This window comes from Poecilia reticulata, linkage group LG1 (genome assembly GCF_000633615.1).
Source record: "Poecilia reticulata strain Guanapo linkage group LG1, Guppy_female_1.0+MT, whole genome shotgun sequence".
Classification (NCBI taxonomy): Eukaryota; Metazoa; Chordata; class Actinopteri; order Cyprinodontiformes; family Poeciliidae; genus Poecilia; species Poecilia reticulata.
Genome location: NC_024331.1, coordinates 3,380,656 through 3,394,713, shown reverse-complemented (window position 1 = coordinate 3,394,713; position 14,058 = coordinate 3,380,656). Strand labels below are relative to the sequence as shown.

At 41.2% G+C, this 14,058-nt stretch overlaps 1 protein-coding gene across 1 annotated transcript in view; it reads right to left on the bottom strand.

Annotated features, from left to right (window-relative positions):
• Window positions 1–14,058, bottom strand: part of lrba (LPS-responsive vesicle trafficking, beach and anchor containing) — a 233,103-nt gene that overhangs the window by 133,051 nt on the left and 85,994 nt on the right. The window contains exons 34-35 of the mRNA XM_008405468.2: window positions 7,424–7,488; window positions 3,768–3,876 (exon numbers count right to left, since the gene is read on the bottom strand). Coding sequence (XP_008403690.1) covers window positions 3,768–3,876; window positions 7,424–7,488 — 174 coding nt within the window. The remainder of the gene's footprint in view (window positions 1–3,767; window positions 3,877–7,423; window positions 7,489–14,058) is intronic.

Below are 14,058 nucleotides of genomic sequence, written 5' to 3'. Positions count from 1 at the left end.
CCCCTATCTGAACCGTCTTATCTGCCCTCGTGCCCCTGAGCCCGCCACATTTCATCCCTAATGAACAACCCCCATAAAAAAAGGGAGTTCGATTTCTCTCCATTCCTTTCCATCTCTCGGGCTCCGTCTTTTCTCTCCCTCTGTGCAAGATGCCCGTCTATCATTCGCCGAGCCGCGGCAGAGCGTCCGATCTGCAGATCTCCTTCACATTAAGGATCCTATTAGATAGAGAACCCTAAAAGGTAATTGGATTTGGCCCTAGTTATCTTCATCTCTGTTTCACCCTGAGCCCACTGTAATAACTTACTCTAAGGGCCAAAGATAACTCAATTCTGGTCCGCAGAGAGCGAGGAGAGTGTGAGGAGGAGACGGGCAAGAGTCGGCGAGGAAGAGAGGAGAAAAGCATATGTTAGGTCTCAGAGGCAAAACAGTCTAAATCAAAAGGCCCCTCTATCATCGCCTTCAAGGATATGGAATCTGACAACAAACATAAATTTGTTTTAATGTTTTGAATTATTTTCTTGGTGAAATGTGTTGCTTGTTGTATAACATCTGGCTCTCTGGCACGCCGACGTCCGAGGCCGCATCACTTCCTGTGCGGCAGGGGGAATGTCCGCCGGCGAGGCCGAGTTGAAAGGCAGGAAACGTAATAACAGAGTCTGTGTTTCTGCAACGCGTTTACAGAGACAATGCTTTTAAAAGTGCGACATAGCTGAAATTTATTTTGAAACCCTTCCACCCCCACCCTCAGTGGGATTGGGGGTGGAGGGTTTCATTGGTCTGTTATTTTTATTGTGGCAGAGCAAAATGAAAGCGTTGGCTTCGGCAGGCTCAAACACAGCCTGTATGGAGGCAAAAATCAATACGGCAATAACCCAGCAAGACTTATCAGCGGCTCACTTCTCCTCAGAGGTCACAGAGGAGCAACTGCATTTAAGTGGGGAATTCAATTGTGAAACATAGTTTGGGACAAGCTCTGCTGGGTATCTGATTAGGGATGAAACACTGAGCTAAAACTTACAACCCAACGTAAAAAAATGGGAGAAAATATATGAACCTTCTTTCAGCTTTATGCTGCAGCTTTAGAGCAACAAACACAACAGAAGTTTTGGGACTGCATTGTTTTCAGGTCTACGTTCAAATATGCCTGAACAGCAGAAGTGGACACAACACCAGACCTTCTAAGACCACAACCAAGCCTTCCAAGATCAAGACCAAGAACGGGCCTTCTGAAACCAAGGCCAAACCTTCCAATACCAAAGTATTGGAAAGTATTGATATCGGAAGACTTGGGAAGTCTAGAAAGACCGGACTTTCCAAGACCAAGACCAGTCCTTCTGAGACCAAGACTAAACCTTCCAAAACCAAGCCTTTCGAGACCAAAACGAAGACCAGAGTTTCCGAGACCAAACCTTTTGAGATCAAGATCAGACCTTCTGAGACCAAAACCAGACCTCCACTTCTATCAGACTCTAGTGACAGCTTAAGGGGGGGGCAATAATTGTCTTGATGTACAATTAACTGCTAATACCATTACTACGTCCGGCTGCCTCTCAAACACCCAGTATGATGTCGCCTGTGCCGCTGAGATAAATGATTCATCATTTTGACGTTCTTACTTCTGCTATTAAAGACAGTACAGAGTTGGTGAAAGCTTCACAGAGAAACATTAGAAACCAGACCACACACTCCATGCATGTCTAAACCTTTCTAAAAACCTGAGATTTGTTCCTTTTTCTAACGCTCCTGTGAGAAATTTAAATCCGAGGCCTACAGAGTCAGACAGAGCTCTAGGAACATTGACTGATTGATGCTAGATGACTCTTCCCAAACCGATGAGCAGCAACAGCTGCTTCTCTTGACGTTGTGTAAACAACTTTCTTCTCCATAGTAACCCATACTTTTACAGACCAACAAATCAACTTCATGTGATTAGCTGAGCCTGCCTGCTATGCTTCCTCTATGGTCCAATGGAAGGACTGAGGTTGTGCTTAGTTTAACCCAACACAATAATCTACTACTGAGAATATTGTGTTGGCTCAGGTGAATAACTAATCTGATCCCTGAGAGTTAAACTAGGATGTGAAAGGAACAATAAGGCCAAATCAGACCGCCAGCCTCTACAGCTGCTGAGTTCAGTCTGAAAGGTTTTCTGTTGGGCAGGAAATTACATCTTACAGTCCTCCACTAAACAAGTACACAACTTCCATTAATGGGAAAAGTAGAGCCTGTGTTAACGCTCGGAGAAATGAAGACAATGTTCCACCTGGAGCAAAGTGAAAGCTGACCTCAACAGAAAATGAAGGCCTTCCAGAACCAGAGGACATCCCATAATATTTCTACCTTTCAAGAGTTATGAGTAACTCTGATTCATCTAAAAGTGCCCTTCCCTTGAACCTTTGAAAAACATATCTTACAGTAAAAGTGGGGGCAGAGGCCTGGGGGTGGATGTGGTGGGTTTACCCAGACCAGAACCCCTCCACTCTGTCTGCAGCTCTTAGTTCTTGGTGAAAGGAGGTGTCAGGGAAGGGGGTAGAGGACCGTATCCCTGCCACTACCAAAATACACCCCCAGTGGGAGTATAATAGACAGGATCCCAGCAGGACAGAAAATGATGCTGGGGAGATCCAGAGAACAGACCGGGGGTCAGGATAGAGTTGGTCCTGCAGTGTTTGTCCTTCCAGCCAGTCAGAGAATTGGCTAGACTGCTTCCATGGCTAGATCAGCCTGCCATAAACGCATGCAAGTCCATAGTTGGGCCCGATCATGACTGACAAACATTTTGAACATTTACTCTGATACCCGACGCTGTCGGACGTTCCAGGATACACCAAGCTGTTCTGGGACTAAAGGTTTTTTAAGGTTTTTTACATATTTGTTCAAACTATCACTTTGTCATGACAGTGATAGTTATAAGACATATAATCTATGCAAACTGAGAAATACACCGCTCAGTCAGAGACAACCAATCAGAGCCAGGAGGAGGGTCTTAGAGCTGTCAATCATGGTCGTGTGTGCACCGCTCATCACCCATTGCTCCCAGCTTAGCCTATAGCAGAGCCATGAGTGCTAAGGCTAGTTAGCATCGCTAACCAATAATGGCAGATGAACGATTTTCATTTAACAGTGAGTTGTTTCTCTGCTATAGAACATTGAGCAGCATGTACATGAGAGTGATTGACAGCATCAAGACCCTCCTCCTGACTCTGATTGGTTGTTTTTGTCAGGAGCGGTGCATTTCTTCAGATGGTAATAGTAGTGCGGGGAGAAAAAGGAAGAGCTAAATCTCTTCACAGATTATCCGCCTCACACTGTCAGGACATGGTGACAGTTTTAAATATGTAAAAATGAATAAATAAATAAATGTATGGTCAAATTTAAGCAGGGTTACGCTCATAAATCTGTATTCTGAATAATTTGATATTTTTTAAAGCCAGCCAGCTAAGTTGACATAAAACTAGTAATTTAAGTTGCAGAACTTTATGCACAAACTTACTTTTGCTTAGACAAGTTTATTCATAGGGCTTCTTTTGACAAATGCTAAAAACAAGGCCGTATTTTGCTCCCACTTCACATTTGTGCTCCATCTCGTCTTGGTCTATCCCATAATATTCAAGCTAAATATATCAGGGTGTGTGCTTGTAACATAAGATATAAAAACCAGTAAAAATTGGAAATTTTCTGCATATTGTTTTGTCCAATTCCCCGCCGTTCTCCAGATGTAATAAATCTTCCCACAGGTGTGAATGAGAACGGCGTGAACTCACCTCAAATTCTGCATGTTTATGGATGTCTTCGGCCCGCTGTCTGCTCAGGATGAACTCAGCCTCGTTGGCGACGCGAACCAGATGGTCCTTCATCGTGTGGCTGAGAAGCCTGGGGGAGAGTGGAAACGCTCATGAGTAAAGTTGTGAAAGTTCATGTCACCAAGCCCGTCGCAGTAAGCAATAAATCAACTAATCGGATTTTCATTTAAAACAAGCTGGATTATTTCCACTTCCAAGATTTTGCAAGTGGAAATGATCTTTTTCAGATTTATGACAAAAGTCTTGGTCTCAACTAGCTGTTTTTGTTGAAGGACAATTTTGCTTACAGACACTTCAGTCTCCTTTTTGACGTTTTGTTTACTTATTTTGGACATTTAAATGTCTTCTAGGTGCAGTGTTAAATGTTTGCTAGAATTTTATGTTTATCATTGTTTCAGAGGGTGTATACTTGTATAATTCTACCATTACTGTTATATAGAAAATGGTCTCAAAAAGATCTGTCACAATAACACATTTTACTGGACGATTAATTGTTCCAGAAATTATTGCGATAAACAGTAATATTATTGTTTTGAGACCATTTTCAAGTGATATAGTGACGATGGCATAACATAAATTTACACTCTAAGACATAAATAAACTTTAATTTTGTAAAACATCTACCTCTGGAAGTGGAGGATAGTTTAAATATCCCCAAAAATAAACAAAAAGATCAAAAACAATAAAAATGGAAATAAAAACCCACACACAGCCAATACCATAAATCAAATGGATTATAAAGTCTTTAAACAAAATTTCAAATGAAAAAATATTAATCAAAGTTATTAAGCATCTTTTAGTTCATCATGCAACTGATTTATTGCTTATTGTACCAGAGTCTCAAAACAACAATATTATCGTTTATTGCAATAACTTTTGGGACAATTCATCATCCAGCAAAGTGTGTTATTGCAACATGCCCACACATTCCAAGTGTCTAAGAAGGAGTTTCTGGGGGAAAAACATGTACTATCTTGGGCATCAGAGTATTTACAACAGGTTTATTTCCTGATCTGAGCCGAACAAGCAGGGAGGTAACATCCATGAAATGCTCAGAAAGAAGCGTGCAGAATGAGCAGAAAAGGCGGCGTGCCGTGCCAGGCCGCGCTGCTAATTGATTCATTAATGATATGCATCTCTGACAAGAGGGAGGATCTCCGGCCGTGTTGCTACATGTGTTCTCTACCGGGCTCCCCTTAGTGGCGCTGATGAAACCCGCATGTGATGTGTGAACGCGCCAGCATGCGGGTCAGGGGAAACTCTGCACAGGTCAGATCTGAGCAAAGTGGAACAATAACAGAGCAGAGGACAGGGAGGAGAGCTGGAGGGCAGACTGGATGGACCGAGGGGGAGGGAGTCCAGCAGCTAGAGGACGACTGTAACCTAAGCCTGCTGTTTCAGCACCGTGCAGCAGGGGCCCCGGGGCCCCCTTCACCTCCATAACCTGTGTGGCAGTACTCGGGCCTCGCCATCAATAACCACAGCCACTGACCTCCTTTATGGAGCTTGGAGCTAATGCTCGCAACATGTGGGTGCTGTCTGAAGATGGACTCTTTTTTAAAGATACACCAATAAAACAGTCTGAAATGAAAAAGATTTACTACAAAATAGATTCTGGATAAGTGCTCATCTTCTCTGACTCCCGTCTTCACTGGCAGTGCATGTGTGTCTGATCATTTAGTTTCTGTTTTGTTTCCAGCTTTAGTTTCTGTACCTTATTGCCAAACTTTGACTGGAGCATGGATGGAGTTTGCTAGTGGTGTTCTGCAGCTGCATTTATACAGAAAAGATTTGACCAAAAATGAAGAAAAAGAAAAAAGTTTTAAAGTTACTGTATTAAAGGTGTGTACATCAGAGTGATTGACAAAGCCAAGACCCTCCTCTTGGCTCTGATTGGTTGTTATTGACCAGGAGCAGCGAATGTCTGCATACAGTAATAGTAACTCAGGAAGGAGGCGCTTAAATTTTTCACATTTTGTCTTGTTCTATAGTGTCGTGACATTGTGAAAGTTTTAACAAATATTCAGAGAACATTTTTTTAAGTTACATACTGTAGCTTTAAGAATATAAATTAAACACTAAAGAGACTAAAAATAAGATAGCAGTTGAACAACATCATCTCTGCAGATTAAGTTTTTACCGATAATGAAGGCTCAGTGAGTCACGTAAAGAAATACTCTCCAGCTCTCAGTGACGACGGGTGTGTGTTGAATTGTGGCAGGTGTGCTGATTAAACTGACGGTCTGTATAGTTCATCAAATCTGTAATTTCATTTCAAATGTGGCTCCAAATGATCAGAAAAACTGACATCATTGACAAAAACCTCTCACCATATTGACCAAGCAGACCCATTTCTCCCTTTCTCAGTTTCCATACTTTGTTTCAACATTAAAATCAAGCTTAGTTTTGGTTATAATTTTGCTTGTAGAAGAGGGAAACATTATGACCTGAGCAGAATTTGGTGCCACCTAATAAAAACGTGTGAATTTTCCTAAATTTAAGAAATGTTAGTTTGTAACAGCCTCCAGGTCATACGCCTGTTAGGAAACACAACTTTTTTTTTCTTTGGTGCCTTTGCGTGTAATTTCAAAACAATTTCTAAGATAATTGTGTAATAAATAAATAAGCAAGCGATCAAATTTATTTCCATAACTGAGCAGAATTAAAGGTTTTTCTTTTCACTGGCCTCATGTAGTTATATTAATAAACTGTTTAAATGATTTTTTTAAACTTAAAATGACAAAGATCATCATCAGCAAAAAAGACAATATACTTAAAATAATTTAGGCTGGATAACCAGACACTTTGCAGTTCAGATTTACACTAAAAGACTTTATATGACCGAGAACTTAGAAGATCACAACTATGAAACCAGAAAGTTGTAAAGGATAAATATAAGAAATTTAACTTACAGACCGACAGGGTTTAGCTTTACCTGTAAGGTAAGCAACATAGACCAGTAATCACCACCTCAGAGTGGATAACAGCAAACCCGTTAGAGTAAATCACAGCCCCTCATTGGCCATGTCAAAGCACTGTCCTGGTAATCCAGCTGGATTAAATCAGGATTAAGACCTGCCAACTGGAAATGTGGCAGAAAGGGAGTGAGAAACCGTCCGCAGAGCGAGGAGCAACAGAGAGGGAAGGAAGGTTTATTTATTTATTTGAAAAGGATGGAACAAAAATCATTATGCTAGAGGCAAATAACAGAAGACGTTTAGACAGAAGAAATTATTACAAAGAGATAAAGGCTGAGAAAGAAAGGCGTAAAGTGACAGATGGACAGTCAAGAAATCAGGAGTGATTTCCCCTGGTGTCACTGAGGAACCAGCAATCAGAGCTGCTGTCACCTTCTGCCTAACCTCTCTGCCGCCCACCCCCCCCTCTGATCCCAGTGGGATGAGCAGGTATTGAATGGAGCCTTGAACTCACCGCTCCTCCTAAAAACACCTAAAGCCTCCCTGCTCTCTCAGATCATTGATTGTTGTGCAGAGCCCTGAACAGCCACACCATCGGGGCAGGGGTCTCTGGAGGCCCGATGGGGCTGGATCTCCACCAGTCAGTGGGACGAGACAACGGGGAGGAAAACCCCCTCAGGTGGAGGTGAGGTGACCTACCTGCCTTCGTTGACCAACTCGATGAAGGCCAGTCCAGCGTTCTTCTGGATGGAGTTCTGCCATTCCTGCAAGCCAACAAAACAGGTCATAAATACCAGCAAGAAATCCCCCAAAAATTAAAAACACAGTTGCTTGCTTTTCTTGACTCAATATGGGATAGGTCTGTGTCATTAGGTTGAAAACATGCGTACAAAACGACCGGCAACATCAGCGTTTTGTTCAAAATGATCCATCACTGTTGTCCCATTAGAGTTACATTTACTTGAATCATTTTTTGGAATAAAATATACTTTTAGAAGTATTTTTACCAAGCTATACATTTTACCTTTACATGAGTAAAAGTAAGTCTTAATTGAGAAAACATTTTTGTATTCTCTATCCAATATGAAGAGCTTCGCTGAATGAAAAGCAAGCTTGTTTTAACCAGGAGTTCAGACACAGATGCACGCACACACACACACACGCACACACGCACACACACACACACACACACACACGCACACGCGCACACACACACACACACACACACACTTGCAGTTTTAGTTAAAGTTCCATAAGATTTACACTGAAATTAATGTAGTTGGAAAATGTTTCTTTTGAACTGATTTTGTAATTTTGTAATGTTATTTATATGAATTATTTTTATTGCGGTATTCAAAATTTAAAAATTTCCAAATAACTTTAGACTATGGTGATGATGTAATTTTTAAATATTAAATGGATCAGTTCAGTAGCTTTTTTACCAAATGCTTTTGTACTCTTTAGTTATTTCACCAATGTACTCTTTGGGTTTTACAGCTTTTACTTAGTTAACTGAATTCAGGTCGACTCACAGAAGGAATGACATAAATGAAATAAATGACAGTTTATAAATTATTTTCAGTTATTTGTGTTTCTTTTAAGGGAAAAAGCATAGTGGAAAAAGTTTGATTAAAATAGAAAAATAAATGTTCAATAAAATGAAAAATATATATTTTTAAGCCACATCACACATCTATGATTTCTAGAACCTTTTACAACAGAAAAGAAACAACTTGTGGAGGCACTGTGCTGCTTCAATTTCATGCCCAAAACATCTAAACCACAAAATATAAAATTGTTTTGTTAGAGGGGCAGTATTATGCAAAAATCCACTCTGAGTTTTATACCATGATATAGTTATTCCCTCATCAAAAACATACTTGGAGTGTTGCTTTGATTCTTTCATGCATGTTTGAAAAATCTAATATCCCATGGCAAACATTCAGAGGTGCCTACATGCTTGCTCTTACAAAGCTCCACCCATTACCACAAAGCTCCACCCATTACCACAAAGCTCCACCCATTACCACGGTCTCCAGCCGTGCTTCTGCCTCACAGATCTTCTCTAGACTAGCAGCAGCATCATTTGGCAAGCAGTGGTGGAATTGGAGGAAAATTAAAGGAACTACTTCTCAGGCCTACGCTCCTAAGAACAGTTGTAAAGCATATAATGCAGTCCGAAACAGTAGGAGCTCAGCACAACTCCAGGTGACTTTAGTTAGATATCAAAATACAACAACACATACCTAAAGGAGAACGTGTCTGTTAAAAAGTCCATGGATTCAACTTTTATCTCAACACAGGTCGATAACACAACTTTAAAGACTTTCGAGCTTCAGTACCCGAATGCACGGACATGGGTGAGCAAGCCACTGCAAGTCATGTTAAAAGCGCATTTATCACAAGTAAGCCTCACAAATTTCTCTGACTAACGTTATGGTTGAAGGTGTCAGTCTAAACAATCCGACCACGGCCCGGGCCGGGAAGGGGACAAAGAGCGGGGGAAAAGTCGGCGGCCACCGTCTCTCTCATGCTCTGTTCAATATTTCAACACCTTAAACGCAAGCGTCAAAAGAATAATAAAGCAACAAGGTCAGGGGTCCTGTCTGAACCTCAAAGCACTTCTCCCCCTCTTCCTCTCTGGGGATGCGGGGAAATATGTGCAAAAATATTTCAGCTTGGAGTCAAAAACTACAAAGCCACATAAATTAGAACCTCAATCACTAAATGTCTGCTTTTTAAAAAAAGAAAATGTTTTTCAGACAATAAGAAAACTTTCACAGATATATGTATATCTTTTTTTTAATGGTTACAAAAATATTTAAGTGACAAAAGGATGTATATGAGAATGATTTAAAGCTAGCTGTCAACATCTTCTGAGCTGATAGAGGAAACGGAGTGTTTATGTAGAGACTAGCTTGTCAGTAAACCTAGAGATCCCACAGGGAGGAGCATATCAGCGCCACGAGAAACAAGGAAAGATCCATTTACAAGATTTTCCTTACGCCCATCCAAACATATTTGTACACGTGACGCATTCGAGAAACAGTATAGCTTTTTTCCCTCCTCCTCGGCACAAGTACAGAACCATCAAAAGTGATCGGCACCAGTGGAAGCATTTCTCCAAAAACTTTCTGCTCACCGTCACTCTGGAAGCATCACACTTAACCTCTGCTCAGAACCGCTTTCTGTCCCGCGCCAGCGTATTGGCATTGACCGTGTTTACAACGCTTTCCAAATAAAAGAGGGCACAGAGGGAATAGAAGTCTGGGCCTGAGAGACGGGAGCCGGCGTGGAGGACTGGCAGACGCCGTGGAGGAGGGAGCGTGTGAGGAGCAGCCGAGGGGCTTTAGCTGGAGCGCGGACATTAAACATGAGCAGAAACCAGAGGGGGACGAAGGGGGGCGAGGGTGAGCTTGTTCTGAACCAGTCCAGACCCGGTGAACCGGGCTTCAAATAAACCCAGCAGGAAGCAAGGCAGTGCATAGAATTGGAACCCGTGCCGTCGGATGCATCAGTCAGACTTTAAAAGAGCAACACTGATTTCTATCGGTGCACCGATTGTAGTTTTAAAGCAGATCGCATATTACCGATCTTTAAAAAGCCTGACCTGCCGATTCAGATTTTTGGGCGACATAGAATTTTTTTTTTTTTCTTCCTGAAAAGTTGCTAAATATAGCAAAAGTTGCTGAGTTGCTCTCTCACAGCAGAGCAACAGAGGACAGTGGTTGGTTTCTAGACCTTTGCTGAGGTAGATAAGATACATGGATAAGATCGGCTTCATATGGAGTATAGGCCGATCACCGATCTCCCAAAATCAAAGAAATTGGGGCCAATTTATCGGTGAACCCCAGGTGGGATCTGCTGATTGGACTCTTAAAAAATGTTAATTCAATAACTAAATACAACAAACCACCCAGGGAAAAAAGCTTCAGGCTGCATCATAGATTAAATTAACCCTTGTATGTGAAAATGGGGTCCAACCGACCCCACACATGTACATCTTGTATCATTTGCCATAGTCCTCTGTTTGCCTCAGTCCTCGCACGCACAAGGGTTAAATAAAAGAGAATATGAGGGTATTAAAGACTGATGCCTCACTAAAGTATTAAAGATTCTCACATGTTCTCATTTCAACCCTAAACTTCAATGTTTTACAATATTTTATGTGACAGACCAAACAAAGTAGAAGATAACAGTGATTTGGAAGGACAATAGCTTCCTTTAATATTAAATGACTAAAAATTATCTCGTATTCACCCCCCTCAGATTGGATACGGTTCCTCTGAACATTAAAATTCAAGTCTTACCAGATTGTAAAATGTATTCAGGTCTGGGCTTTAACTGGACCATTCGTCCACTGAGCACACTTCTATCTAATCCACTCCACCCTGCTTTTCATTGTTGATCTTCTTGTGTCTTCCTTTTAATTTAGTGGAATATTCATGTGTCCATGTCTTGGCAGGTTTGCAGTTGTCCTCTATACAGTCCCACATTTCAGTAAGATACAATAAACAGTTCAAAGTGAAGTTTTCAGAGCTAGGAAAGGTTTTCTCCAAAATAACCATGTTTTGTTGCGTTTCTTGGTCTTCATGATGTCGTTTGTTCATTTCTCTGACAAACCGCTGAGGCCTCCAGAGAGCTGCTGGATTCAGACTAAATTATATACAGGTGGATTGTCTGCTAATTGGGTGAGTTCTGAAAGCAATTCAGTGCAAAATGTGAAAAAGTTCAAGGGGTATGAATACTGCTGCAACGTATGGAGAATGCGTTGCAGCATTCTCCATGCTGATGTTTTCTGAAAAAGTACAACAAACTGAAAAACACCGTCTGACGTGCCGAACACAAGTCAATAACAAGAAAAATGGCAACTATAGATGGGGTCAAGAAAAAAATCTTAAGATTTAGATGCAAGATAAACAGGGTCACGTTTAAACAAACCTCAAAATAATGGTAGAGTGACAGGATTAGCCCAGAACTGGGTTTGAAGAGAAGCAGAAGGGTCATTGGCATTTTGTGCAGGCTGCCAAAGGTGATAGCAAGACTAATGGCGTCATTATGGGCTGAAGAACGCCTCCTACAGTCGAATTAAAAACAAGCGGTGACCCTGATCCGAGGGACATCTCCCGTTGACAAAAAAAAACAAAAAAAACAGGGAAACGGGGGGACGGGTCGATGATGGGATATTGGATTTTGGCTTGGCCTGGTCAGCGATGTTGCAGCTTTTATGGCCGCGATAGGGGCTATGACCACGGCACTCCTGATGAGAGGATACAAGCAGCCATTGGTGACCTCTCACCTCTGACCTGACCTTCAACAGAAGATAGGAACAGGGAGTGTGCTTTTCCTTGATCCTGACAGAAATGTTGAGGATGTTTGAGAAAGCTCCCGTGGCTAATGTTGCTGCTTTTCTTTTGACCTTTTTCTCTTTTTGTTTTTTTTGGGGGGTTTTTGCACGTAAACGACTCAAAGTCTGACTGTCGGTGTAAATGCCCGTTTAAATCTGAAGTCGATACGACAGCTCTGTTTGGTCTGCCTTCCATGATGATGGCATTGAGTCTAAACACACATGCCACGGACTTCCGTCATTACAGCTGATTATCCATAATCAACATCTAAATATACCACTTGCACTGGTGAGAAAACGCAGACCTCCCGAGCAAAATCGCCTTTCAAACATCGGCCTCACCACAACACAAGGAAAACATTTTCCAAAGCGGAGAAAGATACGTCCCCGGCTCTCCCAAAATAACAAATAAGTCAGCTGTGCTTTTTGGTGGCATCACTCATAATCACAAGTATTTGTTGATTTGAAAAGGCTCGGAGGAGTGGAGCTTTTGGACGGAACGACAAAAGCATAAATCCTCAAGCTGGATGTGACAATCAAGGCCAGGCCGGACGGAAAATTGTTTTTCATTTTGCCAGAACTTTTTACACGGACGCTGTGAAAGTGGCTGCGAAAGTAGTAAGTTCTCACAAATTTGGACGTTTTAAGATTGGATCTTTGTTTAAAAACATCTCATAAACAGCAATATAATTCAGACAGGCACTTAAAAAGAAAAGCTCTGAACAATGTGCTTCTTCTTTCTTTGATTAATACAGAAGCTGAGTAGTCTGGTATACAAGAGGTTGTGTGAATAACTCAACACCAGAGCCTCTTCTCAATGGGCCACATGTGCATGTTCATGTGCTTAAATGAAAACAGACAAGTCGTGTTGGTGTTTGCGTGCTTAAATTTGCAACTGAAGGAATATTTACTGATGTGCAAATATTTACTCAGCCGGGTCTCCGAGAGCTTCATGGACTCACACTGTCAGGACTAAACCAACAAAGGCATAGAGCTTCCATATCCCAAACACACAAACTAGAAACATGCGAGAATAGCTCAATGAAATCCCGCTCCAAGCAGAAGCGGCGACTGTATACAGGACGTTTCATATGTGGTGTTAATCCAGTTTTATGCATTGCAACGGTGTGGGAAGAAAAATAAGTGCAGCTGTTTATCCAAAAATTTCTTTTTTTTCAGGCCCTTGATCGCAACTTGATCACAAAGCATTGTTTTATTATTCTGAGATAACAAAATACATCCATATAGCCGTATCCATAAAGGACATACGGCTCAGTAGGGGGTGGGAGATACAGACTTTAAAGTGCTATCACAATATTTAATTGTCACAATAATTGGAATTTATTGTGACACTTATGAAAAAAAATCACGATAAACGATATGATAAATATCAGCAGAGTCCACAATAATTCACACCCTAGCAGAGTTCAATTGACAACTTTCTTTTTTTTTTTCTCCTATTTTGGTAGGCCAGCGTTATATGATGTGTTAACACATCCTCTTATTTACATTTTTACAAAAATGACATGGAAAAAAAAAAAGTTTAACTGCTAGAGGTTTGTACTGAGATTACAGCAAGAAACCCCCGCCATGATTTCTGAGCAGGTTTCTGCTTCCACTGTTATTACTGACCTTACCGTCACCTTCATCTTCAAATCAATTCACAGATTCTCTGATTCAAGGCAAGTCTTTGGTTGGGCCACTTCTAAACATGGCTATAACTAGCAAGCTAAAGGAAACATGCTAACTTGAGGACACCACACGACTCAGTGGTAGGGCAGCTATTCGATTCCAGTCACTACTAGCACCACAAAATCGTAAAGATTAAATAGACAAAATGTTACTAAATCTATTGTGGGATTATCAATAACTTTGAGCTATATTATATCTGGAAATGGAGGCAGCTTATAAAACCCTGACTATCTAAAAAATACACACTGCTGTGAGGACGATGACAACAGTGCTAATTGCTAATAAAAATTCTACA